The following is a 25,758-nucleotide window of genomic DNA, read 5'->3' on the forward strand; positions in this document are numbered from 1 at the left end:
GGTTCTGCTTTGGCTGATGGTCTCCTTCAGAGCTTAGTCCTTCTATCAAGAGGATCAGCTTCAGATAAATGGGAGTGCACAGTCCTCTGGGTTTCATGTGAACCTGCTTAGAGCTGGAGCCAAGAAACCTTCCTATTTTGGGCCTGTGCTCCCTAGAGGACACAGAATTCCCTTTTTTCCCATCCACAGACGTTTGAGTGAAGCCCCTCTACTTCCTTTGGAAAAGAACTCCTCCTGCTTCTGGGTGCTCTTTTGATTTACTTCCTTTAGGTAGTCCTTTGCCCCAGGCCATTTCAATTTAATTGCTTTTCACACTTGTTGCAGCTGTCTGCAGGTGTCTTCTTTTCTCTCAGGACAAATTCTGGAGGGTGAACCCAAGACAGGTTCTTCCACTCAGACTCTCAGATTTTCACCCAAGATATTGGCACCCCAGTATACATACAGGAGCCACTCTGTCCCCTCTGTAACAATGCCTGACCCACAATGGGAGTGCAAGTTGGTTCCACCCTCTGCTTTGGATAGGGTGAGCGTAGGGTTTCAGCAAGTGTGCCAGGAGCTTCTACGGATTTCTAAATAGAATCTCTAGATTGTATCCTAGATTAAACCGATAGACTGTTGATTAAAACATTTTTAATATTTTACCTTATTTGCTTTGTCTAGACTTTGCAGAACCACTTTAAAGTATGTTATAGGCATAATGTTAATTCACTCCTAAATTCTTCAGTGTTTGTCTCCAGCAAATGAGGCCATTAATTATACCATTATTACACCTAAAAAAATTAGCAATTTCCTAATATAATTTAATACCTGGCCAATATTAAAATTTCCCTAATTTGTTCTAAAATTGTCTTTCATAGCGGTTTTTTTCCCACAGCAGTACTCAAACAAGGATGACAGTTGCATTTGGTTGTCATGTCACTTAAGTCACTTTTAATCTAAAACATCCCCATTTCCTTTTCAGTGAAATTGACCTGTGGGAATGAATGACCCGTGTCTTCTAGAATGGCCTATGTTCTGGAGTTGATAGTTTCCTTTCATTACTGCTTAGCTTGTTTCTCTATCCACTGTATTTTCTTTAAATAAGAAGTTCAATCTAAAGTCTCAATTAGAGTAGGGTTAAACATTTTTGGCAAAAATACTTCATAAATGATGTACTTTATCAAAGCTACATATCGTTGAATTGTCTTACTATTAGTGATACTAAGTGGCGATGATTAGATCTCACTATTGTAAAGTCACATTTTTCCCATTGCAACTATCAGGTAATATTTTGAGTGTTAGTGTTGTGCCATATGCATATCTAGTTCCCCACCAACCTTTCCAAACATGGTTTTAGCATGCATTGATGACAAAACGATTATTTATTGAGAATTGTAATGGAATTTTAAAAATTAATATAATGAACATTTCTCCATAACTTTGTTGGATATTGGAATTTCTAATTTTGTGAATTGCCTATTTGGGTCTTTGTCAATTATTTCTGTTTTTTCTTATTGATCTGTGATCACTTTTTAAAAAGTCTTATTGAGATATATTCACATACTATACATCCATCCAAAGTACACAGTCAGTGGATTTTAGTATGATCAATGCGTTGTGCATTCATCACCTCAAAACATTTTATAACAATTTCATTACTTCAAAAAGAAAACCTCCACACCCCTTAGCAATCACCCCTCAATCCTTCCATCCTTCCCCATCCCTATGTAACCACTACTCTAAATCTATCTTAATAAATTGATTTATATTATTATTTACATTTCATATAAATGAAATCATACAATATGTAGTACATTGTGTCTGGTTTCTTTTACTTAGCATAATGTGTATGTTTTTTGCCTGATACTAACATCTTGTAACATTAACATACATTTGTTCAGTTTCAAAGAAAAAGATTTGTATATGCAATATTACCCATATTCATATTTCACTTGATGTTTCACTGTGCTATACAGTACCATGTTACATTTTTTAGCTTTCCTTCTAGTAATATGCATGATCTTAGACTTACCCTTTCAACCACTGTCATCCCATATAACAGCAGTAGTTACAAACAGTATGATGCGCTTTTACCTTTTCTATTCATTTCCAAAGATTAACAAACAACCTTTTTACCATTTATCATTTTCTTATTGATATGTAGTAGCTTTTTATATATTAAGAATATTTTTCTTTTATTCTCTGATTATCACCAAGACTACATACGAAACACTGAGTATGTCATAGCAAAGTGAATTTTGGTAGGCCCCCACAGATGTTAACTAACATCTGCTTTGTGCTATACATTGTTTTAGAGGTTTCATATATAATCTCAACTATTTATGTGAGATAGGTATTTATCCTTTTTTAATTTCTCCTGTTGTCTGCCCTCTGTGTCCACTTGCTGTGTGTTCTTCTGTGTCTGCTTGCATTCTCGGTGACACCACGAATCTGTGTCTCTTTTTGTTTTGTCATCTTGCTGCGTCAGCTCTCTGTGTGTGTGGTGCCACTCCTGGGTGGGCTGCGCTGTTTTTTTCGCTGCACTTTTTTTTTCTCGTGTAGGGCGGCTCAGTGCGGGCCACACTCCTCGTGCGTGCATGGCTCAGTGCTCCTTGTGTGTGGGCCAGCTCACCACACAGGCCAGGGGGCCCTGGGTTCATACCCTGGACCTCCCGTATGGTAGGTGGATGCTCATATCAGTTGAGCCAAGTCTGCTTCCTTATCTTTTTTTTTCTTTTTCAGATGAAGAAAGTGATGCTCAGAAAATTTAAGTCTTTTACTCAGGTCACTTAGTTAATAAGTGGTGGCATAAAGAGAAATGAAAAGTTGGGATCAAATAGTACAGGGGCTGGGGATTTAACCCAGAACCTCATGTATGGGAAGCTGTGGCTCAACCACTGCACCACATTGGCTCCCTTGAGTTTTGTTTTTTTGTTTGCTTGTTTTTTTTTTTGTTTTTTTAAAATTTATTTATCCCTCCCAACCACCCGCCCCCTTTATTTAACATTTGCTGTCTGCTTTCTGTGTCCATTTGCTGTGTGTTTCGCTGTGTTACTCTGTGTTTGCTTGTCTTCTCTTTAGGTGACACTAGGAACTGATCCTGGGACCTTCCGGAGAAGGAGAGGGGTGCTCAATCTCTTGCACCACCTCAACTCCCTGGTCTGCTGCATCTCTTATTGTCTGTCCTCTGTGTCTCTTTTTGTTGTGTCATCTTGCTGCGCCAGCTTTCCACATGGGCCAGCACTCTGCATGGGCCAGCACTCCATATGGGACAGCTTTCTGCATGGCCTTGCTTGCCTTGACCAGGAAACCCTGGGAGTTGAACCCTGGACCTCCTATATGGTAGACAGAAGCCAAATTGCTTGAGTCACATCCACTTCCTGCTTATTTTTTTATTGTTATTGTTTTCAGGGAGGCACTGGAAACCAAACGCAAGATTTCCCATATGGGAAGCAGGTGCTCAACAGCTTGAGGCACATCCACTCCCCAAATAATTAACTCTTAAGTCCAGGATGAAGGAAAGATGAGATTTAATAGCAGCATATGCAAAAATTAAATCAGGGTTTTAGTTAATGGTAAGTTAAAGGGCATCAATAGCAATGTAGTTGCCTTAAAAGGTACTGTTATCTTGAACTTAATAGAAAATTGCTTATCTTGAGAGAATAAAGGAAATGAGTGCTCCATTCTTATCTTTGCTTGTGAGACTATAACTGAAATATCATATTTCATTCTGAGCACTCTCCTTTATAGAGACAGTAAAACATTTAGAGTGGAGCTTCCTGGTTGTATGAGGAAGGATTGTAGCATTATGTTTGTGAAGTGCACATTTAGGAGCTACATAATTGTATTAAAATAGCCACTGTGTCGAAGGAAAAGACTATCTGTGTAGGCTCGAGGATGAGCTGGAACCAATGAGGAAAAAGTTAGAGGGAGATAGATTTTAACCGAATAAGTGAAAGAATGCTGTGACAGCTAGAATGGAATTTTCAGGAGGAGTGGTGAAATAGATATATTTAAAACAAATATCCTGTGATGACTTGGCAATGACATCATTGATGAGATTCAAGTATAGGATAGGTGTTTGGATCAGTTGGCTTTTGGGACTCTACAGTTCAGTGATTCCCTAAGAAAACACTTTGCTTTCATGTAATGTGTTCTACTTTTCTGACTTAGTTCTGTGGGGGAAAATCTTACTTGAGTGGCCAATTAATTAAACTTTAAGCTCTGTGCTCAGGATACAGGGACAAATAAATCACAGCCTGTTTGGTATAGCTTCAGTAGAGTTGATGTTAGGGGTACTTAGGATGTAATGAAAGAATATAGGAAGGACATTTGACTCATGTAGCCTTGGTAATAGGAAATGTAGTCAGGGAAGCCTTCTTAGAGTTCTAATAGTGAATAAGTGGATTGAATCAGTGAATTAATGATTTAATGAATGAGTAATAAAGAAAGCATTAGCCAGGCAAAAAAGGAGTAGAGTCCTTTCTTAGTTATTTTACATTACATAGTTTCATTTTCTCCTTACCATAACTCTGTAAGAAGATAAAACTGAGTTTTAGTATTGCTATGTTATTTTCTGAGTATTTATAAAATATCATATTTTTTAACAACTTTATTTTTAGCGATTTTTTTTTTTTTTTTTTGAGCCCTAGACAGACTGTGAAGAGAGCTTGGGTGGGAAAATAAGGAGCATAAAAAAATCCTCATACCCTAACAGTTTGCATCTTTGTATCCATCTATGTCTTTTCTTCCCTTCTCTGCCATACTTAAAGAGAGCTGCTTTGACTGCTGTTGTGTTCATACATTTTCTCTTTTAGGAACCGCTTCATCTACATAGCATTAAATCTCTATATAATTATATTTATATAGAGAGAAATATGTAGCTTTCTCTCTATATAAATCTCTATATATGTAAATCTCTTTACATATATATGTATTTTCATTTATACTGGGTACACTTTATGTTTCCATTATTTCTCTATCTTTATAGGAATGCTTTATGTGGAAAGCTTCAATGTGAGAATGTACAAGGCACACCAGTTTTTGGAATAATGCCTACTTTTATTCAGACCTCCATTAGAGATGCCATATGTTGGGGTGTGGATTTCCAGCTAGGATCAGATGTTCCAGATCCTGGAATGGTGAATGAAGGCACAAAATGTGATGCTGGAAAGGTAATCAAAGTGTTTTCTGTATAAAGAGTAAAATTTTAATTTTTAAAAATCATTTATACAAAGTAAGTGGCTATTCTTTCCATTTGCAAAGGATATCCATATTTATTGTAGAGATTTAAAAAAATATAATGCCACCAAGAAAAATTAAGAGCAGCTGTAATCCTGTGATCCAGATATTATTAGGATCATGTTTTCCACTTTGTAGTATACTGTGCATATTTTTCTCCTTTGATAATGTGCTATAATTTATTAACCAGTCTCCTGTTATTGGGGCACTTTGGTGAGTTCTAGGATTTTGTGTGTATGTGCACGTGTGAGTCCCTGAACTGGAAATGTCACAGTCTTACTGATGCCCCTTGTTAGCCTGGCCATAGCTGTTTGGATCAGATACGAGCCCAGAATTAGCCAATCCATAATTTATTATCAGGGGTTTCAAATGAGAAGATGAGTTGGGCCAGATTCCTTTTTTGGAATATATATAATTAAGAAAGGTAATTAAGAGTAAGGGCAGAAATCTTTGAGAAATGCCATGAAATAGGTGAGGTAGAAGGGATGTGACAAAAGCTTAAGCCATTTACAAGGATATTATGAGACGGCAAGTTTGATGAGGATGTACAAGAAACTAACACTTAGAAGAGAAGAGAAGAGAATAGAGGAAGGGAGAGAGAACATGACTGATTATATGGCCTATGAAAAGGACAGAAGGGTAGACCCTCAAGTTACCTCCATTTCGAGCAGGTTTTCAATTTCAATTCTGTACTTCACGTCTTATTTTATTTTTGCACCTATCCTGGCAACCACATAAACCTGACTGCTGTAGCTATTATATAAACAAGACTAAGAGAAACTTTACAAATAAAAATTTCAGGACATCCCTGATTTCTGAGATTAAACAACTGTAATGAACATACTTTTAAGATTTTAAATATACCTCTGCCAAATTGCTCTTTAGAAAGTTTTTAATAGTTTATCTTCTAGCCATTTGTGTATAAGTGATTTCATTTCTCCAACATCTAAGATTAGCTGTTATCATTTTAAAGGTTTCATCTGTCATTTTCTTTAATTTTACTCTTTCTGGTATTAGTTATGTTGAATATTTTTGTGTATATATATCACTTCTTTTGTGATTTGCCTGTTGATGCTATTTGTCTATTTTAAGATTGGAATCTTATTGATTTGAAGGAACTTTAAGTTAATATATCATATATTATATAACAAAATATAATATGATATAAAAATACTTTCACCTAGTTTATTGCTTGCCTCTTAATTTTGTTAGTAGTAGTTTCTGCCATGCAAGAGGTTTACATTTTTATGTATTCAAATCTGTTATTTCTTTCGTTTATGGTTTCTGACTTTACTTATATACTTTGAAAGATCTTTCTCAATATAGTATAAGATAATTATTCTCTTGTTTTTCCTAATAGACAGTTTAAACTTCTAATTTTAATACTTAACCCCTTTAATCCAGTTGGAATATGTTTGTGTGTGCATAATGAGGTTGGAATGCATTCACTTTTTTTCTTTTTATGATTTACTTATTAAAAAATGATTACTATATGCTAGTTCTAATGTTTTTTCTTTTTTCCAGAATGGTTTGCCATTTTCCTTAACCTGTTACAATCTCTTTCCTTTCATTTGAAATCTCATCTGAATTATTTATCACATTTTTATGTATACTTGAGTTTGGTCTCTGTTTTTCTCTTCATGTCCTTTGATCTGCCTGACTACTCACATCAGTACTACCCTTTTTTAATTTGGATGGTTTTTTAATATATTTTTAATATCTGGTAGTACAAAACTTTCTTTGTTCTTTTATAAAAGGTTTTTGGCTATTTTTTATTCATTTATCATTCCAGATGAACTTGAGATCATTTTTTCAAGGTGCAAAATTTAAAAAGGCCATTTGGAATTTTAGTTGGGATGGCATTAAATTTATAATTGCAAAGTGGATAAAACTAACATCTTTACATTATTGAGTCTTCCCATAGAAGGACATGGTATGTTTCTCCATTTTTTGCTGGTCTTCTTTTGAAAACTTAGTCATAAAGTTTCTTTTTATTTTTTTGGTTAGTTTTATTCCCAGGTATGTTATATTTTTTGGTAATAATGAATAAATAGTGTTATTTATCCCATTATATTTTCTAATTTTTATGTTATATCTTCTAGTTTGTTGGTGAGAAAAGCTGTTGTTTTTTATATGCTGTATTTTTTCTTTTTTTAAAATACTTTTTAAAATTTATTTTTAAAAGATACATAGATCACACAAAATATTACGTTAAAAAAATATAGGGGATTCCCATGTGCCCCACTCCCCACACCCCCCACTTTTCCCACATCTTTTTTCATTAGTGTGGTACATTCATTGGAATTGATGAATACGTTTTGGAGCACTGCTACACAGCATGGATTATAGTTTACATTGTAGTTTACACTCTCTCCCAGTCCATTTGGTAGGTTATGCCAGGATAAATGATGTCCTGCATGTGCCCTGCAGTGTCATTCAGGACAACTCCAAAAATTCCCCCATATTACATCTCTTTTTCCCTTTCTCTGACTTTAACAACTCTAATGGCCACTGTCTCCTCATCAATGGTATAATTTCTTAAATTGCTAGAATCATAATAAGTCTATAGTATAATACCAGTAAGTCCACTCTAGTCCATAGTTTATTCCCCAAATCTGAGGACTCTGGGATGATGATGCCCACTCCACCTCTTAATTGAAAGGGGGTTTCAGTTCCACATGGTTGACCAACAGGACTTGCCTGCTTGCAGATGTATACTCTCTTGGTTCCTTGGTGTTGTGGTTGTCTATTCCTAACCTCCTTTTTAGCTGTCCTGGGTGAGTCCAAGGAACTGGAGCATAGGTATTGCAACTCCGCTGAGGCTCAGGGCCCACCTGGCACAGGGACAGCCCAGATTCAAGTCTCCTGGACATTCACCCACCAACCCCAGCACCAATCACATGTTGAATAAAAGGGACAGAAGAGATGTGTGTAGAGGAGTCACATCTGAGTCCAACTCTGTCACGTTAGGGAGCACAAACTCCAAAGTAGGGCCCACTGGCCAGGCATCATACTCTGGAGCCACCTCCCATGACCGTAGGACCTGGTGTCTCTGTAGTGCTCAGGAGCCCCACTACCTGGAGTAGTATATGCTTTGGCTGTCTATGAGATCCTGCTGAGACATGTTTGAGTGCGACCCCTCTGATGACCTCCTGACTCATTTTGAAGTCTCTTAGCCATATAAACTCATTTATCTTTACCATTTCACCCTTTTGTTTAAGGTCTTTTTCTTGTTGCATCACCAGCTGGTGCTTGGTAGTAATCCCTTGGTGCCAGGGAGGCACATTCCTGGGAGTCATGACCCACACTGGAGGGAAAGCAATGCATTTATATGCTGAGTTTGGGTTGGAGAGTGGCCACATTTGAGCAACATGGAGGCTCTCAGAAGGTAACTCTTAGGCACCCTGCAACACTAGGCCTAGTTGAAATTTCAAGCACAAAAGGCTTGTAGGCATAGTCATCAGTAGCAATGGCCTATCACTGGACCATCCTTCTTTACTGGTCATTGCCCCTGCACTTGGGGGATTGTTGCTGTTCCATTAGAGCATGTGGCAGAACTCCCCAGAATGGGAATCAAGCACTCCCTCAGTTGTCACATGAATCTCTACCCACTGTGGCAATATGCAACGAATACCTGAACATATCTATATACCCTATATGCATGCCCAGATGAACTCCTCCCATGCATCCCATCAGTGACACCCCACACCAGTGCTCCTCCCATGCCATAGTTGAACCCCTCTGTGATCTAAAACTTCATTAAAAATGAAGCCAAGTATATTGCCAAATTCAATTTAATAGGAAAATGAGATAGTAATGATAGGTTTAGACATAAGAAATAAAATACACAATAATTTAGAAACACTAAAGTTAAAAAAATTGGAGTATTAAAAAAATGAAAAATAATAAAATTTTTTTTTCACATTTTGCCTCCCATCGCTGTAATAACTATTGTCCTCTATGTACAGTGGCAGTCTCTTCCATTTCTTCCTCAGTGTCTTTTTTTTCTCCGTTATGTCTTCAAAGAAGTTTTAGGTCACAGTAAAATCACATACAAAGTATAAGGGACTCCCATGTACCCAACATCCTTCCCCTTTTCCCTCTTCCCTGTTAATGATCTTTTTACATGTGGATGCTTGACTGGATAATTTTGTATCCAGAAAAAATATTTATTTGTATATATATATTTATTTTTTTACCAGCCATAGCATAGGGTTCCAGATATTTGTTATTGATTGTTAGAATTTCTAGGTAGACAGTCATCATGTACAAATGATAAAAAAAATTATGTTCTTTCTGATATTTATCATTTGGGTTGAATTTTCTTGCGTAATTTCAATGGCAGGACTTTCAGAATAATTTCAAATTATAATGATGATAGTGTACCTCTTTGTTTTGTCCCTAACTTGACTAGGAATGCATCTAGCCTTTCACGGTTAAATATGATTTTGGTTATTGGCTTTTAAGATATTATTTATAACTTAAAGGGAGCATTATTTAATACAAATTAATAAAAAAAACCGAATGAATTTAAAATTTTAGAAGTAGTTTTTGGCAACTATTAAAATAATCATTCTTTTCCTTTCACCTATTGATTTGCTTGTTTATATTAATGAATTTCCTTAACATTAAACTATCTTATCATTCCTAAAGCAAACACTGAAAGTGGTATATTATTCTTTAGGTATATTCCTGGGTTTTATTTGCTGGTGAATATACTTTTGTATTTCTGAAGCTGTGTTCTTAAGATATTGTTTGGAATTTATGAAATTTGCTCTGTGGATTATAGTCAGTACTCTCAAGTCTCACAAAGACTCAGCTAAGACTGGATTAAAGAATAAAAGAAAATTTATTGGTTCAGATCACAGAATTGGATATGGAACTTTGTGACCCAGAATCTCAGAGATAATGTTCCTGTGATTCTTTGCCCCTATTTGTTTCATCTCTGCTTCTCATTGGCTTTATTTCCTTCCACTGCACACATGTAGCCTTTACCATATAGCAGAGAAGAACCAACCCTACATTTTCCCAGCACACCTGAGGTATGTAGGTTTGCTTTTCCTCCAGCTAGACATCAAGAAAACCTGGAAAAGGACTATTTGGCACAGCTTGAAGGACCAAGTATAATGTCCAGGGATATAATGCAGTATGGTTGGTAGGACCACATGTTCTACCTTATGCTTAACCCTTAGCTTAACCCATGCCTGTAAAGGGAGGTGATGAGTCAAGTAACTTTACCAGAAAAAAAAAAAAAAAAAAAGAATGGGAAAGCATTTTGGGTACAAATAAGTGAACAAAGCAAAACAAACCCAGAATAATAAAATGGTCCCAGATACCACTAAAGTCAAGCCTTGTTGTCGTCTCTCCTTGTTTTCTGCAGTTTCACATACCTGATGTTAGGTGTTATCAAAGCCTCTAGAATGGATTTTGGTTAGCGGAAGAAGGATAGTACTTACTTGTGCCGCGTGTCCATGTCACTTTTTCTCTTGAGTTGGTCTTCCTGTTCAGTGTACTAAAGCCTATTTTCTCTCAACATCCATATGTTTCAATTGTTATAGGTATGTGTTTGTTTCTTTTTTTGGCATGGGCTTAAGTGAGACATATTGGTCAGTTATTAACAAATTTAAGGAAGTTCTGAGTAAAAATATGAATTGGAAAAAAAATCTGGCTAAGATGGTAGATTGCAATTTCCATTTATATTGCTTTTCTCAAAAAACAAACAAACATACCCCTCCAAATATAAAGGAACAAATAAGGAATAAATCCCAAAGTGCAAATTACAGGAGATTTCATCAGTAGATAAAGATTTCAGCAAAGTTTTGAAAAATTGAAAGAGGATAAAGAATGGCTTGACAAAGTGGTGAATAAATCCCAAAGTGCAAATTACAGGAGATTTCATCAGTAGATAAAGATTTCAGCAAAGTTTTGAAAAATTGAAAGAGGATAAAGAATAGCTTGACAAAGTGGTGGAACCTACAACTTAAAGTGCAAACAGAAGGGATGTAAACATGAAGATTACCTCCTAAGCAGAACCTTACGCAGACTTGTGATTTAGAAGAACTAGTTATAGCTGATTGGGGTGAACTATGGGACTGCAAGTTGAATCAACTTTTGTCTAAATATGGAGATACTAGCTTCTAAGCCTGCTTCTCTTACATTGTCAATAAAGCACCAGTGACTAGTTTCCTGTCTGTCTAGGTAGATCAGAATATATGCTTTTCGATATTATTTGATAATTTTTGGTAGTCCTCCTATGAAAAACCTGCCTCCCTATCCATTTACCCTAATACACAGTTCTCCTTCATGTACATGTAACTGAAATATAGGTAGATTGTACATAAAGTTGCATATTTCTCTGGGGAAGCTGAACAAAAAGAGATAGAAAATATGAGAGAAAATGTAACATCTGAGAGGATCAATTAAGGAGCTCTGACAGCCATCTAATTAGGGTTTATAGAAGAAAAACAAACAAAAAAAAATGGACAGTTATGAAAATTGAGAGTACTGGTGAGGAAACATCCTAAAAGCTTTTAGAGGCAGAAACAAAACAAAACAAAAATAGGCCCAGACAAAGGAATGAGATTCAGAACTGAATTCTGGAAGACAAGGGAGCAATACTTTCCCATTTCTAGAGATATCCTAGAATTCTGTACATAGCTAAAGTACAGTCAAGTGAGAGTGTATAATAAAAATGTATCAGACTCTTAAGGACTCAGAAAATTGATCTTTTATTCATTCTTTCTTGGGATCATATAAAGTAGTCCTTGAGCAAATGAGAAAGTAAACCAAAAGGAGAAACAATGACAGTCCAGGAGACAGGAGAATGCAAAAAGAAATTTCAGAATAACAGCTGTCTTATGAAGACAGGAGAGCAATCAGTTCATGTTGGAGCAAGAAGTCCCTAGACAAAGAGGGAACTTGAAAGAACAAATGATATGATAGTATTATTTTGAGGGGGAAGGAGGGAAATATTGAGGATACGGTAAAGGCCAATCGTGCAAGAAGAAAGGCAAGTTTACTGTGGTAAAAACAAAAAATTATATGTGAGGCATGTAACTCTTAGCTTTGAAATCAACAATGTTTCTATCTTAATTGTTGTCAGGAAATACTTCCCACTTTTCACATTTCCTTGTGGAAGGAATTCAATTAGAATAATACTCCTGGCCTCTATCTGATCCTCTTTCAGTTTTCCCTAAGGGAAGACAGGTGACTGATCCAGTTGATGAGTTTGGGAGAAGACATTGGGCATGGATGGCTCAGCCCCTTCTGTCTTCTCTTTACAGATCTGCCTGCCTGCAGAGAGAGTGCATTCTGGTCTGCTCTCTCAGCCATGCAGTAAGCTTAGCAGGGCAGGCTCTGCTTCTGTGGGGGGAGGCCTGTGGTTGTCCAGAGCAGCCTGTGACTGGGCAGGTAAGTATGATTCTGGGGTGCAGTATTAGGAAGCCCATTGTTGCTCTTTATTTCAGCATGTTAAATAGCTTCATCAGGAATGAAGGTGAAACTTCGGCTTCCAGCTGTGAGCCTCGTCTTCTCTTGTCTGGTTCTGAACTTGCTCAGGGAATAGTGGTGTGTTATGTACTGACTCAGTAATAACCCAGTATTAATGATATAAATAGTAAGCAGTATTTACTTTGAGAAGGTGGAGGACAAGCAGTGGAGGTTGTATTAGAAAGCTCATTTCTTTCTATCATAAAGGATGTCAGTAGATGATGTCTAAAGTAGATAAATCAAGAAATAGCTAAATTAGCATACTATTTTAAAATAGGGAGGTTAGAAGAATCAATGGTTGCCTCTACACTGGCAGATTGGGTAGGAGTGGATCAGGTATAGTTTTTTTGTGATAAGCCATTCAACACTATTTGATTTTTAACTGCGCATATGAATTATTTTGATTTAAAAGGTTAAATGAAAAAAACAAAACACATCTGGTATCCCATTCTTGACATTAGAAGTGTTCTGTCAACTTGATGGAAAATACTACAGGATTGACATTTAGAGACTTTCATTGACATTCATAGGCTTAGTGAATCTACATTAGGAAGATTTTGTGACAATATTGATACAGTTTTCTGAATGCTTGATTATATAAAAATTTACTTTCTACCAAAGTTGGAGTTTTTTCTTTGAAATTACTGATAAAACAGAAAAAAGTTCTGATCGCTTGGTTTGAAAAATCCTAACCAACAAAATACACCTTATTCTTTCTCCAAAACGTGTATTTTATGCATGATTGTCCTATAAACTCACAAGGTAAAATTTTTCAGGAGATTTGTTGACTTTGAAAAGGATCCTTTTATTTTTGGAAATTTGACGTACCTTGATGGCTTTAAAAACAGTCATGTAGGGGAATGGATTTGGCTCAAGCTGTTGAGTGCTTACTTACCATGGGAGGTCCTGGGTTTTGTTCCCAGTGACTAATGAAAACAAACAAACAAAACTAACAACAAGCAAACAAATGAAAAAAAAAAAAACAACTCAGGGGAGCCCATGTGGCTCAGTGGTTGAATGCCAGCTTCCCACATATGAGATCCTGGTTTCAATTCCCGGCTCTGATACTTCAAAAAAAAGGCCATTGTGTTCACTTCAGAGTTATTGCTTGGTTTAATGTCCTTGGTCATTTCAAGAATGAGAGAAATACTCAGGTTTAGTGAGGTGTTTCCAGATGTTTGTTTTTTGATAACTGTTCTAAGGGCATTTGAAAAGTGTGTATTCTCACTTATGCAGTGTTTGATTATTATATATTAACATCTTTTACATTCTTATTTTTCTTTATGTGATAAAGATTTAGAGAAAGTATGTTGAAGTCTCTTATTAGTGTGTTTTTGAGTAGGGGCTTTTCTTTTTCATTTTCTCTAATAGCTCTAAACATTTTTGCACTAAGAATGTCTTTAGGAGAGTTTCTTTAGGAGACTATTACATTTTAGCTATATCTTTTATCAGTTCAAAATTCCCCTCCCCACTATCTTAATGTTTTTTGTTAAATTTTGTTTTAATTGCTGTTAATATTGTTACCACACTTTTTTTATGTTTGTTTGCCTAATGAAAAATTTCCCCATCTCTCTTCAGTTATCATTTTTAAGTGTATGCCTTGTGAATAGCATATAGCTAGATTTTGTTTTATGACAATTTTAAGTTTTTTTCTTATTTTGATAAAAGTTTTTAAAAAATGTATTATGGGGATATCACTTTTTTTTTTTAATTAAAAAATATTGTGTAATACCAAAGTAAAGGACCTCTGCTGATGCTCTACTCATTCCCCTTCTTTCCAAACTCATTTCCTAGGGGTAACTACTATTAACAGTGTATTGTGTATCTGTCCAGTCCTCTTTCTGGACATTTACAAATATATATACTCCCACACTTCCCTAACACATATACTTTATTTTATTGTTTAAATTATGTTTAATAATGTTTCATGTAATGTTCTGAAATATTTATACTCAATAACATACCCTACAGATCCATTTGAGTCATTATATGAAAATCTACTTCATTCCATTACTTACGTACCAATTATCTAACAATATTAATGGAAATTTATGTTGTCTGTTTTGTTTGTTTTTCTTAAACTAGTGCTGAACAGTCTTCTATATTTAATCTCACTACTTTTTATTTTTTTATTAGAGAGGCTGTGAGTTCACAGAACAATCATGCATAAAATGTAGGATTTCCATGTATCACCCTATTGTTAACACGTTGCATTGGTGTGGTATATTTGTTACAATTGATGAAAGCACATTTTTGTAATTGTACTATTAATTATAGCCCATTGTTTAACTTAGGGTTTACTGTTTATATAGTGTAGTTCCATGGATTTTCTTTATTAATTTTTATTCTGGTGCCAACCTAATATTTCCCCTGTTAGCACATTGAAATATATAATTCAGTGCTGTTAATTAGGTTCACAATGTTGTGCTCCCATCATCACCATTCATAACCAAAAGTATATCATCGTACCAAATAGGTTCTCTGTAGATTTTAAGCCTTAGTTTCCCATTCCCTGTCCCAACCATGTCAACCTGTATTATGAGTTTGCTTATTCTAATTATTTCATATCAGCGAGATCATACAATATCTGTCCATTCATGTCTGGCATATTTCATTCAATATGATGTTTTCAAGATTCATCCATGTTGTTGCATGGCTCAGAAAGTCATTCCTTTTTAAGGCTGAATAATATTCCATTGTATTTATATACTACATTTTGTTTATCCATTGGTTGGCGGACACTTAGGTTGTTTTCATCTTTTGGAAATTGTGAATAATGTCGGTATGCAAATATATGTTCAAATTTCTGCTTTCAATTAGCAATATATACCTAGTAGCATGATTGCTGGCTATATGATAATTCTATACTTAACTTTCTGAGGAACTGCCAAATTAATTTCCACAATGACTGCACCATTTTACGTGGCCACAAGCAATAAATGACTGTTCTTATTTCTCCTCATCTTTTCCAACACTGATAATTTTCTGTTTTTTAAAAATAGTAGCCATTGGGAGCAGGTCTGTCTCAGTGATTGAGTGCCTCCTTCCCATGTATGTGGTCCCAGATTCAATCCCCAGTGCCTCCTTAAAAAAAAAAAGTAGTAACCATTCTAGTTGGTGTGAAATGGTATCTCCTTGTGACTTTGATTTGCATTTCCCTGATGAATAATGATGTTGAGCAACTTTTCATGTACTTTTTGGTCATTTGTTTACCTTCTTTGGAGAGATGTCTATTTACATCTTTTGCCCATTTTTAAATTGTGGTTGTTTGTCTTTTTTTAAGTTGAAGGATTTCTTTATATATTCTAGATATTAAACCTTTATTGGATATGAGGCTTCCAAATATTTTTTCCCATTGTGTATATTGTCATTTTACTTTCATGATAAAGTTCTTTCAGCAAAATGTTTTTAATTTTGATGAGGTCCTATTTATCTATTTTTTTGTTGTTGTTTGTACTTTGGGTTTAAATTCTAAGAAACCATTGCCTATTTTAAAGTACTGACTCCTAAATTTAGATTTTTGATCCATTTTTAGTTGATTTTTGTATGAGGTTATAGGGGTCCACCTTATTCTTTTGCAAATGGAGATCCAGTTTTCCCAGGACAATAGTTAAAGAGACTATTCTTTCCCATTCTTGACAATTCCCTTGTCAAAAATCAGTTGGAGGAAGCGGATGTGGCTCAACTGATAGAGTGTCTGCCTACCATATAGGAGTTCCAGGGTTTGGTACCCAGGGCCTCCGGGCCTATGTGGTGAGCTGGCCCATGCGCAGTGCTGCTGCGTGCAAGGAGTGCCATGCTACGCAGGGGTGTCCCCTGTGTAGGGGTGCCCCACGCACAAGGAGTGCACCCTGTGTGATAAAAGTGCATCCTGCCCAGGAGTGGCGCCGCACACATGGAGAGCTGACACAGCAAGATGATGCAACAAAAAGACACACAGATTCCCGGTGCTGCCTGACAAGAATGCAAGTGGACACAGAAGAACACACAGTGAATGGAAACAGAGAGCAGACAATGGGGGGGGGGGGCAGGGGAGGGAAGGGGAGAGAAATAGATTTTTAAAAAATCAGTTGGCCATAAATGTGAAGGTTGATTTCTGAACTCTAAATTCAGTTTCCTTTGTGTGTATGTCTGTACTTGTGCCATTACCATGTTTTTTTGATAACTGTGGCTTTGTAATACATTTTGAGATCTGGAGGTATGAGTAACCCAATTTCTAATCTCATCTACTTTTATGCATATTTCTAATGGATAAATTCCTAGGAGCAGATATTTTAGTTTAAGGAATATATATTTAAAGTAGAAACAGCTGATTCATCTTTCAGTAAGGTGGTAATAATTTACATTTCCAGTAGTTGAATGTGAGGATTTATATATATCAGTCTTATTAATTTTGGCATCCTGATTAAGTGACAAAAAGCCTCATTATTCGTTTGGTTTGCATTTCCCTGATTAGGTATCTTTTCATGTCTTTACTAGTTCTATACATTTTCTTTCCTGGGAAGTTCATATTAATATATTTCTGTTGGCTTGTAAATTTCTCATTGTTTTATATGGCTTCTCATATATTAACAATATTAACTATCAGTCAGTAATATCACTTATAAATAATTTCTATAGTTTGTCATTTCTCTTTTGCCTTGGAGTCATAACCTTCAGTCTTACCTGTTTTGTCTTGGTTTCATGTCATGCTTAGGAATACGTTTTCTTTTTCCTATTTTAATTTTTTTAATCTTTCTTAGGGAATTTGTAGGTTTACAAAGCAATCATGCATGAAATACAGATTCCCCTTATACCACCTACCACCACCAGCTTGCAAAGGTGTGGAATATTTGTTAAAATTGATGATAGCCCATTTATATAATTGTGCTATTAATTAAAGGCAGCCCTGGTTTAATATAGGGTTCACTGTGTAGTGTAGTTCCATGGTTTGTTTGTTTTTTAATTGTTACCATATATACAATGTAACATTTCCCGATTTAATGACATTCAGATATATTTTAGTGCTTTTAATTGCATTCTCAGTGTTGTGCTACCATCATCACCACCATTCATTACAAAAACATTTTCATCATTCCAAATGGGAACCTTGTGCATTTTCAGCCTTAACTTCTGATTCCTATTGCAACCCCATCCTCTGGTAACCTTATTTTTATGGCTGAATAATATTCTATTGTATATGTATACCACATTTTATTTATCTGTTCAGAGATTGGTAGACACTTGGGTTGCTTCCGTCTTTTGGCAGTTGTAATGCTATTAACATGGGTGTGCAAATATCTATTCAAGTCTCTACTTCCAGTTCTTTTGGGTATATGCAGGGAGTGGGATTGCAGGGTCATATGGTAGTTCTATGGTTAGTTTTCTGGGGGACTGCCAAACTGTCTTCCACAGTGGCTGTGTTAGTTGTGGGTTTTCATATATGCCCTTACCATGTTGAAGAAGTTTCCTTCTATCCCTATTTTCCTAAATGTTTTTATCAAGAAAGTGTGCTGTATTTTGTCAGATGCCTTTTCTTCATCATTTAAGATGACAGTGTGGGTTTTTTCCCCCATTCATCCCATTACTATAGTGTATTACATGAATTGATTTTCTTATAGTGAACCATGATGGCACGCCTGGGTTGAATCATACGTGATTCATGGTATATAATTCCTTTAACATGCTGTTGGATGGGGTTTGCTATTATTTTGTTGAGGATTTTTACATCTGTATTCATAAGGAATATTCTGTAATTTTCTTTTCTTATAGTATCCTTATATGGCTTTGGTATAAGTTTTATGTTGGCCTCATAAAATGAGTTTGGGAGTCTTATACCTCTTCAATTTTTAGGAAGAGTTTTAGCAAAATTTGAGTTAAGTCTTCTCGCAATGTTTGGTAAAATTCACCAGTGAAGCCATCTGGTCCTGGGTTTTTTCTTTGGGAAGTTTTTGATTACTGATTCAGTGTCTCTACTAGTCATTGCTCTGTTGAGATCTTCTGTTTCTTCTAGAGTCAGTATAGGTCAAGGGTACATTGCTATTGTTTTTTTGCATTTACCTTTTTTTTTTTTTAAAGATTTTATTTATTTCTCTCCCTTCCCCCCCTACCCTGCCCCGCCCCAGTTGTCTGTTCTCTGCGTCTACTTGCTGCATGTTCTTCTTGGCCTGCTTCTGTTGTTGTCAGCGGCATGGGAATCTGTGTTTCTTTTTGTTGCATCATCTTGTTCTGTCAGCTCTCTGTGTGTGCGGCGCTATTCTTGGGCAGGCTGCACTTTCTTTCACGCTGTGTGACTCTCCTTACGGGGCGTACTCCTTGCATGTGGGACTCCCACATGCGGGGACACCCCTGCATGGCACGCATCATCACTGTGTGTGGGCCAGCTCCACACGGGTCAAGGAGGCCTGCGGTTTGAACCGCGGACCTCCCATGTGGTAGACGGACACCCTAACCACTGGGCCAAGTCCGCTTCTCTGCATTTATCTTTTAATTACCTTTACTGAAGATCTTCACTTCTTAACACTGCTCTAAGCCAATCTCTTCAGTCTTTTCCTTTCAATCTGAACTTCCTTTAGCAATTCTTGTAGGGCAGGTGTTTTGGTGACAAACTCTCTAATTTCAGTTTCTCTTTGAATATTTTAAACATCCTTCATTTTTTAAAAAACACTTTTTTTTTTAGGCTGTACTGGGGATTGAACCTAGGACCTCATACATGGGAAGCAGGCACCCAACCAGTGAGACATATTCACTTCTACCTCCTCATTTTTGAAGCACACAGTTTTTCAGGATAAAGAATTTTTGACTGGCAGTTTCTCTCTTTCTGTATCTTAAAGATAAAATTCCACTGTTTTTTTTTTTTTTTTTTGCCCCTATGGCTTCTGTTGAGAAATCAGCTCTTTGTTTCATTGAGGATCCCGTGAATGTGATGAATTGTTTTTCTCTTGCTGCTTTCAGAATTCTCTATTTTTGGAACTTGACATTCTGATTAGTATTTGTCTTGGAGTAGATCTATAAGGGTTTATTTGTTTGGAGTATGTTGCACTTCTTGGAGATGTATAATTATTTTTCATAAGAGTTGGGAATTTTTTGGCCATTATTTCCTCAAATATTCTTTCTGCCCCAAATATTCTTTGAGTATCAGTGAGGAGCACAGGTCATCCTGCCGCTGACCTGCTGGGAGTTTGTAACCATGGTGTCTATTGTTGGTCTGAGGGACAGGGACTACTGGTGTGCCAACATGACAGAGCGGTTTAGGGCCCAGTGGCTACAGGTGCTGGTAGGGAAAAAAAATTTCCCTTTCCATCTTTTTGAATTCCCAGGACACACATATTGGTATGCTTCATGTTCTTACCCAGGGCCCTGAGACCTGTCAACTTTTTTCTGTTCTTTTTTCTATCTTTTCTTCTGACTATAGGATTTCAATTTTTCTGGCTTCTAGTCTTCTGATTCTTTCTTCTGCCTGTTCATATCTGCTGTTGTATGCCTCTAGTAAAATTTTGATTTAAAAATTTTTTCCTCTGGTATATTTTTAATCTCTTATTTTGCCTTTTATCCCCATAATTTCTATTATGCTTCTTTTTATATTTTCTAATTATTTTTTTTTACACATTGTCTTCTCAATATCCTTTAGTTCTATATCCAGCATTTGTTTACTTTTTCTCTATTTTCCTTCATTTCCTTGAATTGATTTAGGAGATTTGTTTGAACTTCTTTGATTAGTTTTCCAAGTTCTGTATCTCCTCTGAAGTTTTAACTTTTTGGTTGACAGAGTCATATCTGTTTTTTAGTATGGCTTGAAATTTATTTCTAATGCCTGGGCATCTGATTATTTTGATATGCTAATTACTCTGGAAGGTCAGTTTCTCCCTCTTGCCTAGGGTTTTATTTTAGATTGGCTTTGTGTTAGAGCTCTTCCTTGACTATTGGTCTGACTTGTATTGGGTCTTTAGAGTAGCCTGTGTTTATTCAGATTTTCTCACATCTTCTGCACTTGATTCTTGCCCTGGACATGCAGTACAACATTAAGGTTGCCATTTGTTTGCAATCATTTTACCTTCAGGAATAAGCTTTATTTCCTCTGTTCCTTCTTTGGGAATCCTGAGCTTTTCTGTTTTGTTGTTATTGCTGTTGCATAATTTTCTCCTTAGCTCCTATGATTTAACTTCTCTTCCTTACTCATTGCCCCCTTTTCATTACACTTTTCATTTGGGGACCTGTCCTGACTTAGCACGTTCAGTTTCCCCTTTCTCCCCCCCACTCTCCCCCATCCCCCCCTTTTTTTTCCCTGTGTGGCTTTTCTGCCTTTAGTTACTTCCCCCTTAGGGTATCCTCTCCCAGAGAGTCAGATGGGGTCAGTCCAAAAAGTCTGTTTTTCCTTTAGGTAATCCAGCAATCAGAGACTGAGTTGAGTGTGTCCATCTCTTGCCAACAGTTCTGAGGACACTTTTGTATGTGGTGCTCATATGCTTATGTCTCTCCTGGGTCTTTGTGTCCTTACGTCTCTGTGCCTGGATATGCATGGGATTCTGACTTTCTGCTATGAGTGGCTCTGTGTGCTTTGAGTGTCCATAGCAGGAGGGTCCTGGGCCGTGCTATTCTGTGACTCCTAAACTTTGCAAGACCAAATAAGGAGGAGGGGTTCAGACTTGTAGGTCTGGGTCATAAATTTCCTACCTTTTCTATGAGTTTTTTTTTTTTTTTTAATTAGGGGTTTGTGGAATCATTTTCCAGTCTCTATCATCCTTCAGAGTTCCAAGCAAGTGGGATTTGTCCTTTTATTAGTTGTTTCTGAGGTGATACTCTTCCAGGGGATGTCGTTTGTCACCATATTGATGACATCATTCCCTATACTTTTGAATTTATAATCATATGAGTATATTTTTTAAGATTATTGCAAGAAACAGAATTTGAGGATCCTCTGCCCAAACCTATGTATTTTTTAGAATAATAAAGATATCTATCATTGTCTCATTTTATGTTTGTTCTCTAATTGCTGTTTATTTCATTATGACATTTAAACATTCTGATCTTGTACAGTTAGCTACCTAATAAAATTTAAAGTGTAGTCAGGGGACCAGATGTGGCTCAAGCAGTTGAATGCCTGCTTCCCACATAGGAGGTCCCAGTGACTCCTGAAACAACAACAACAGTAAGCAAAACAAAAAAATCAACTCAGGGGAGCTGATGTGTCTCAGTGGTTGAATGCCAGCTTCCTCTGTACAAGGTTCCAGGTTCAATCCCTGGCCACCTGTACCTCAAAAAAAAAAAAAAAAAAAAGAGTAGTCCGCAATCTTAAAAAAGATTAGTCTTTCTAAGTCATAGAAGTACAATTTTCAGAAAAATGTCAATTTGTCAAAACTGAAAATTTTCTAGTAAGTTTTCAGGTGATTCGTTTAGTTCTTTAGTTTAATATTGTTCTCAGATAATGCTACATTTTATCTCTTTCAATATTTAGCATTCATTTATATGAACTATTTATAAAACCATATAAATTAATAGTGATTTGTTTTCAGTGGTGATTTTACTAGATGTCTATTGCTTCTTCAGTAATTGTGACACTGGAAAATAGTTTTTATCTTGTCAACCAGGAATCCTGTTATCCTTATTTTTGGAAGAGATTTAAAAATTAAAAGTCTAAAATTTTGTTAAATGCCCTTTTGATATCTGTTGTAATAATGATAAGATTTTAATATTTGATCCATTTGTGTGAGATCATAGTAAAAGGTTTTCTATTATTGAACCTTCCTTATAGTCCTGGGATCACTTTTAAGTCATGATTTATGATAGAAAAAATACATTTGTGAATATTTCACTTAACAATCTTTATATCTATGCTTGTAGGGCAGAATATATTGTTGCTTTATCTATTGTTTTAGACTTTGTGTTATCTTTGTTTTTTTAATCAGTTAATTATAGTTTTTTTCCTACATAATATATAATGTGGGACTTAACCATTACGTGAACGTTTGAAAGTGTTCATCAATAAAATGCTCTGTGCCCACATTTTTAATGGGTTCCTCTTTATTAATGTGTTTAATTTTTCTTCACTCATTAGTTCACTGTTTTTTTTCCCCCAGATATGTAGAAACTTCCAATGTGTAAATGCTTCTGTTCTGAATTATGACTGTGATGTTCAGAAAATGTGTCATGGACATGGGGTAGGTAATATTCTCTTTGGATTTATTCATAAAAGTAATGCTGAATAATGAGAATTCTCAGTGAGGATTAGGTGAGACTTCCAAGATTTTTAGATTTGGGGGAATTTTTGATATCCAGTAAATTTTTCATTCTTAAAAAAACTGTCTATGATAAATATATTCTAAAATTGATTGTGGTAATGAATACACAACGCTGATTATGCTGAGAGCCAGTGATTGTACACTGTGGTTGGATTGTATGGTATGTGAATAAAACTTCTTTAATTTTTAAAAAAGGCTGTCTGTGAATTTGCATTAATTTATTCCTTGTCTTGGTTTCCATTCTGAGTAACATACATAATTAACAAAACTGGTCTGCTGATTATTTTAAAGGTATGTAACAGCAATAAGAATTGTCACTGTGAAAATGGCTGGGCTCCCCCCAATTGTGAGACTAAAGGATACGGAGGAAGTGTGGACAGTGGACCTACATACAATGGCAAGTATTACAGAAGAAAATTGTTATGATCTCCCAGTGGCCCAAACAGAGATTGGGCATCTTTGTCCCTCTCCCTCTCTTCCCTCATCTAGTTATATATTACATTATGGTGATTTTACCTCCTAAATTCTCACCAATGTTTCCATTTTCTTCATGCCCATTTATTACCTTTACTTTCTTGCCTGGGTGTATATAATAGCCTCTTAACTAGGCTCACTGTTTCCCATCATGCTTCCTAAAATCCATGTTCTAGCACTATATTACAGAGTTTTGGTGTTTTCCTTCAAGAATCCAGTTCTGATGATATCAGTCTTCTGCTTTAAATTCAGTGCTTCTTCATTGCTATTAGAATGAAATCCAAAAATCCTTAATCGTTTTTTAGAAAACCTTGCATAATCTGCCCTCATTTACCTTTCTAGTGTTATTTCACTAAGCTTAAGACATATCGTAACTTCATTGATTTTCTGTGACAGGCTACTCTCTCACCTCTGGGCTTTCATACCAGTGTTTCTATGAGTCAAACGTGGCCAACTGCTACTCAGGTTTTCGTTTATACCTCATTTTCTCTAGAAAGTTTCCCCTGATTGCATAGACAGGAATTAATATGCCCCTTCTCTTTGCTCTGTTAGTACTATTGGCACTATCACATACTATAGTAATTATCTATTTAACTCGTTTTTATTCTCATAGATTTTGAGCTCCTTATTTGCCAGTATATTTCTAATAAAAACAAATGCTTTCTTTCTCTTGGAATGGCTGGGGAATTTTCTTGGTGTATGTTTAACTTTTTAAGAAGCTGTCAAACTGTTTCCCAGAATGTATTGTTTTACATTCTCTCTAGATGTGTAGGAAGGTTCCAGTTTCTCTACATCCTCACCAACTCTTGGTATGGTCAGTCTTTTTAATTTTAGCCATTCTATTAGATATGTTGTGGTATTTCATTGTGATTTTAATTTGCATTTCCCTGATGGCTAATCATCTTTTCACGTACTTATTTGCCATTGGCATATCTTCTTTTGTGATGTATTTGTTCAAATTTCTGCCTATTTTAAAATTGGGTTTTGGGTTTTCTTATTATTGTGTTTTTAGGGCTTTTTTTTTTTTTTTAATATTAAGGATATAAGTCCTTCATCAGATATATGATTTGCAAATATTTTCCCTTGGTCTACTTAATTTGGATTTCATTTGCTTTTATTTTTTCTTGTTTCTTAAGGTGGAAGATGAAGTCATTGATTTGAGATGTTTTTTCTTCTCTAACACAGGTGTTTTAGTGCTGTATATTTCTCTCTCAGTACTGCTATTTATTTTTTTGTATTTTTCAAATTTTGATACATTACATTTTCATTTATATTCTTTTCAAAATGTTTTCCAATTTTTCTAATTTTTTCTCTGACCCATCTTGAAGTATTTTGAAGTATGTTATTTTGTTTCCAAGTATTTGGAGATTTTCCAGATATTTTAGTGTGTATGTTTCTCATTTTATTGCACTGTAGTCAGAATAATATACTTTGTTTGGCTTGTATTCTTTTCTGTTTTTTGACACTTGCCTTATGGCCCAGCATATAGTTTATTTGGTAAATGTTCTTTGCACACTTGAAAAGAATGTATTTTCCACACCAGCAGGAGGGGTGAACAAGCCAGCTCTTAGAACATGCCAAGTCCCCCAGCTTCATTTCACACAACAGCTACAACAGCAGCAGCAACAGTAGGGTGATAGTTACCCTCACTAACCCAGTTCTCTTCAGCTGTACTAATACCTGAGGACATTTACACACTTACCTGTGTGAGCCATTTCAGGCTGGAAGGCCTCATTAGAACACCTAGAAGGTATTAATGACCCCCAGAAGCAATGGTGTACCTATACCTGAGAGCAGTTAGATCTTCAACCACAGGAGACTGATATTAACAGCCACAATGCCTAGACGATCCACCCCCCCTCCCACCACAGATTGAGCCATTTTTATGTTCTCCTCTATCAGTTGTAACTGAGCTTCTATGGTCTCTAAGTTTTTGACTTTCTGATCCTTTCTCTCTTGTTTTCTCCAGTTTTGATTCCTTTACCAGGTGCTCCAAAGATGGAAAAAACACTTTTCTATGACTGTCTATCTTCATGCTTTTGGTCATAATGAGAGAAGTTAGTTATACTCAGAAATATCTGTTAAACTCTAAGTAAAGGGAAATATACAGCCTTTATATGATTTCTCTGCAGCAACGTCAAGAAAACTGGTATTGTATAAGTAGGAAATTAGTCACACTGCCTGAATGCATGGCTAGGTAAACAGAAGGGGATTTCCAGAGTTCCAGCTGATGATATATCATTTTTTCTTGGCTGCAGAGGAGAAAAACCGAGAAGGAGAATTTCCAGGTGATGTCATAGGTCTTCGTAATTAGACTGAGTCTTAGTTACAGGATTGCAGCTACACCCAGCTTGAGTAT

The 25,758-nt window shown here is 36.0% G+C and overlaps 1 protein-coding gene across 1 annotated transcript in view; it reads left to right on the top strand.

The window, feature by feature from the left end:
- Positions 1-25,758, top strand: part of ADAM9 (ADAM metallopeptidase domain 9) — a 187,539-nt gene that overhangs the window by 136,575 nt on the left and 25,206 nt on the right. The window contains exons 16-18 of the mRNA XM_004446430.4: positions 4,970-5,153; positions 22,764-22,844; positions 23,217-23,322. Coding sequence (XP_004446487.1) covers positions 4,970-5,153; positions 22,764-22,844; positions 23,217-23,322 — 371 coding nt within the window. The remainder of the gene's footprint in view (positions 1-4,969; positions 5,154-22,763; positions 22,845-23,216; positions 23,323-25,758) is intronic.

Source organism: Dasypus novemcinctus, chromosome 29, assembly GCF_030445035.2.
Source record: "Dasypus novemcinctus isolate mDasNov1 chromosome 29, mDasNov1.1.hap2, whole genome shotgun sequence".
Classification (NCBI taxonomy): domain Eukaryota; kingdom Metazoa; phylum Chordata; class Mammalia; order Cingulata; family Dasypodidae; genus Dasypus; species Dasypus novemcinctus.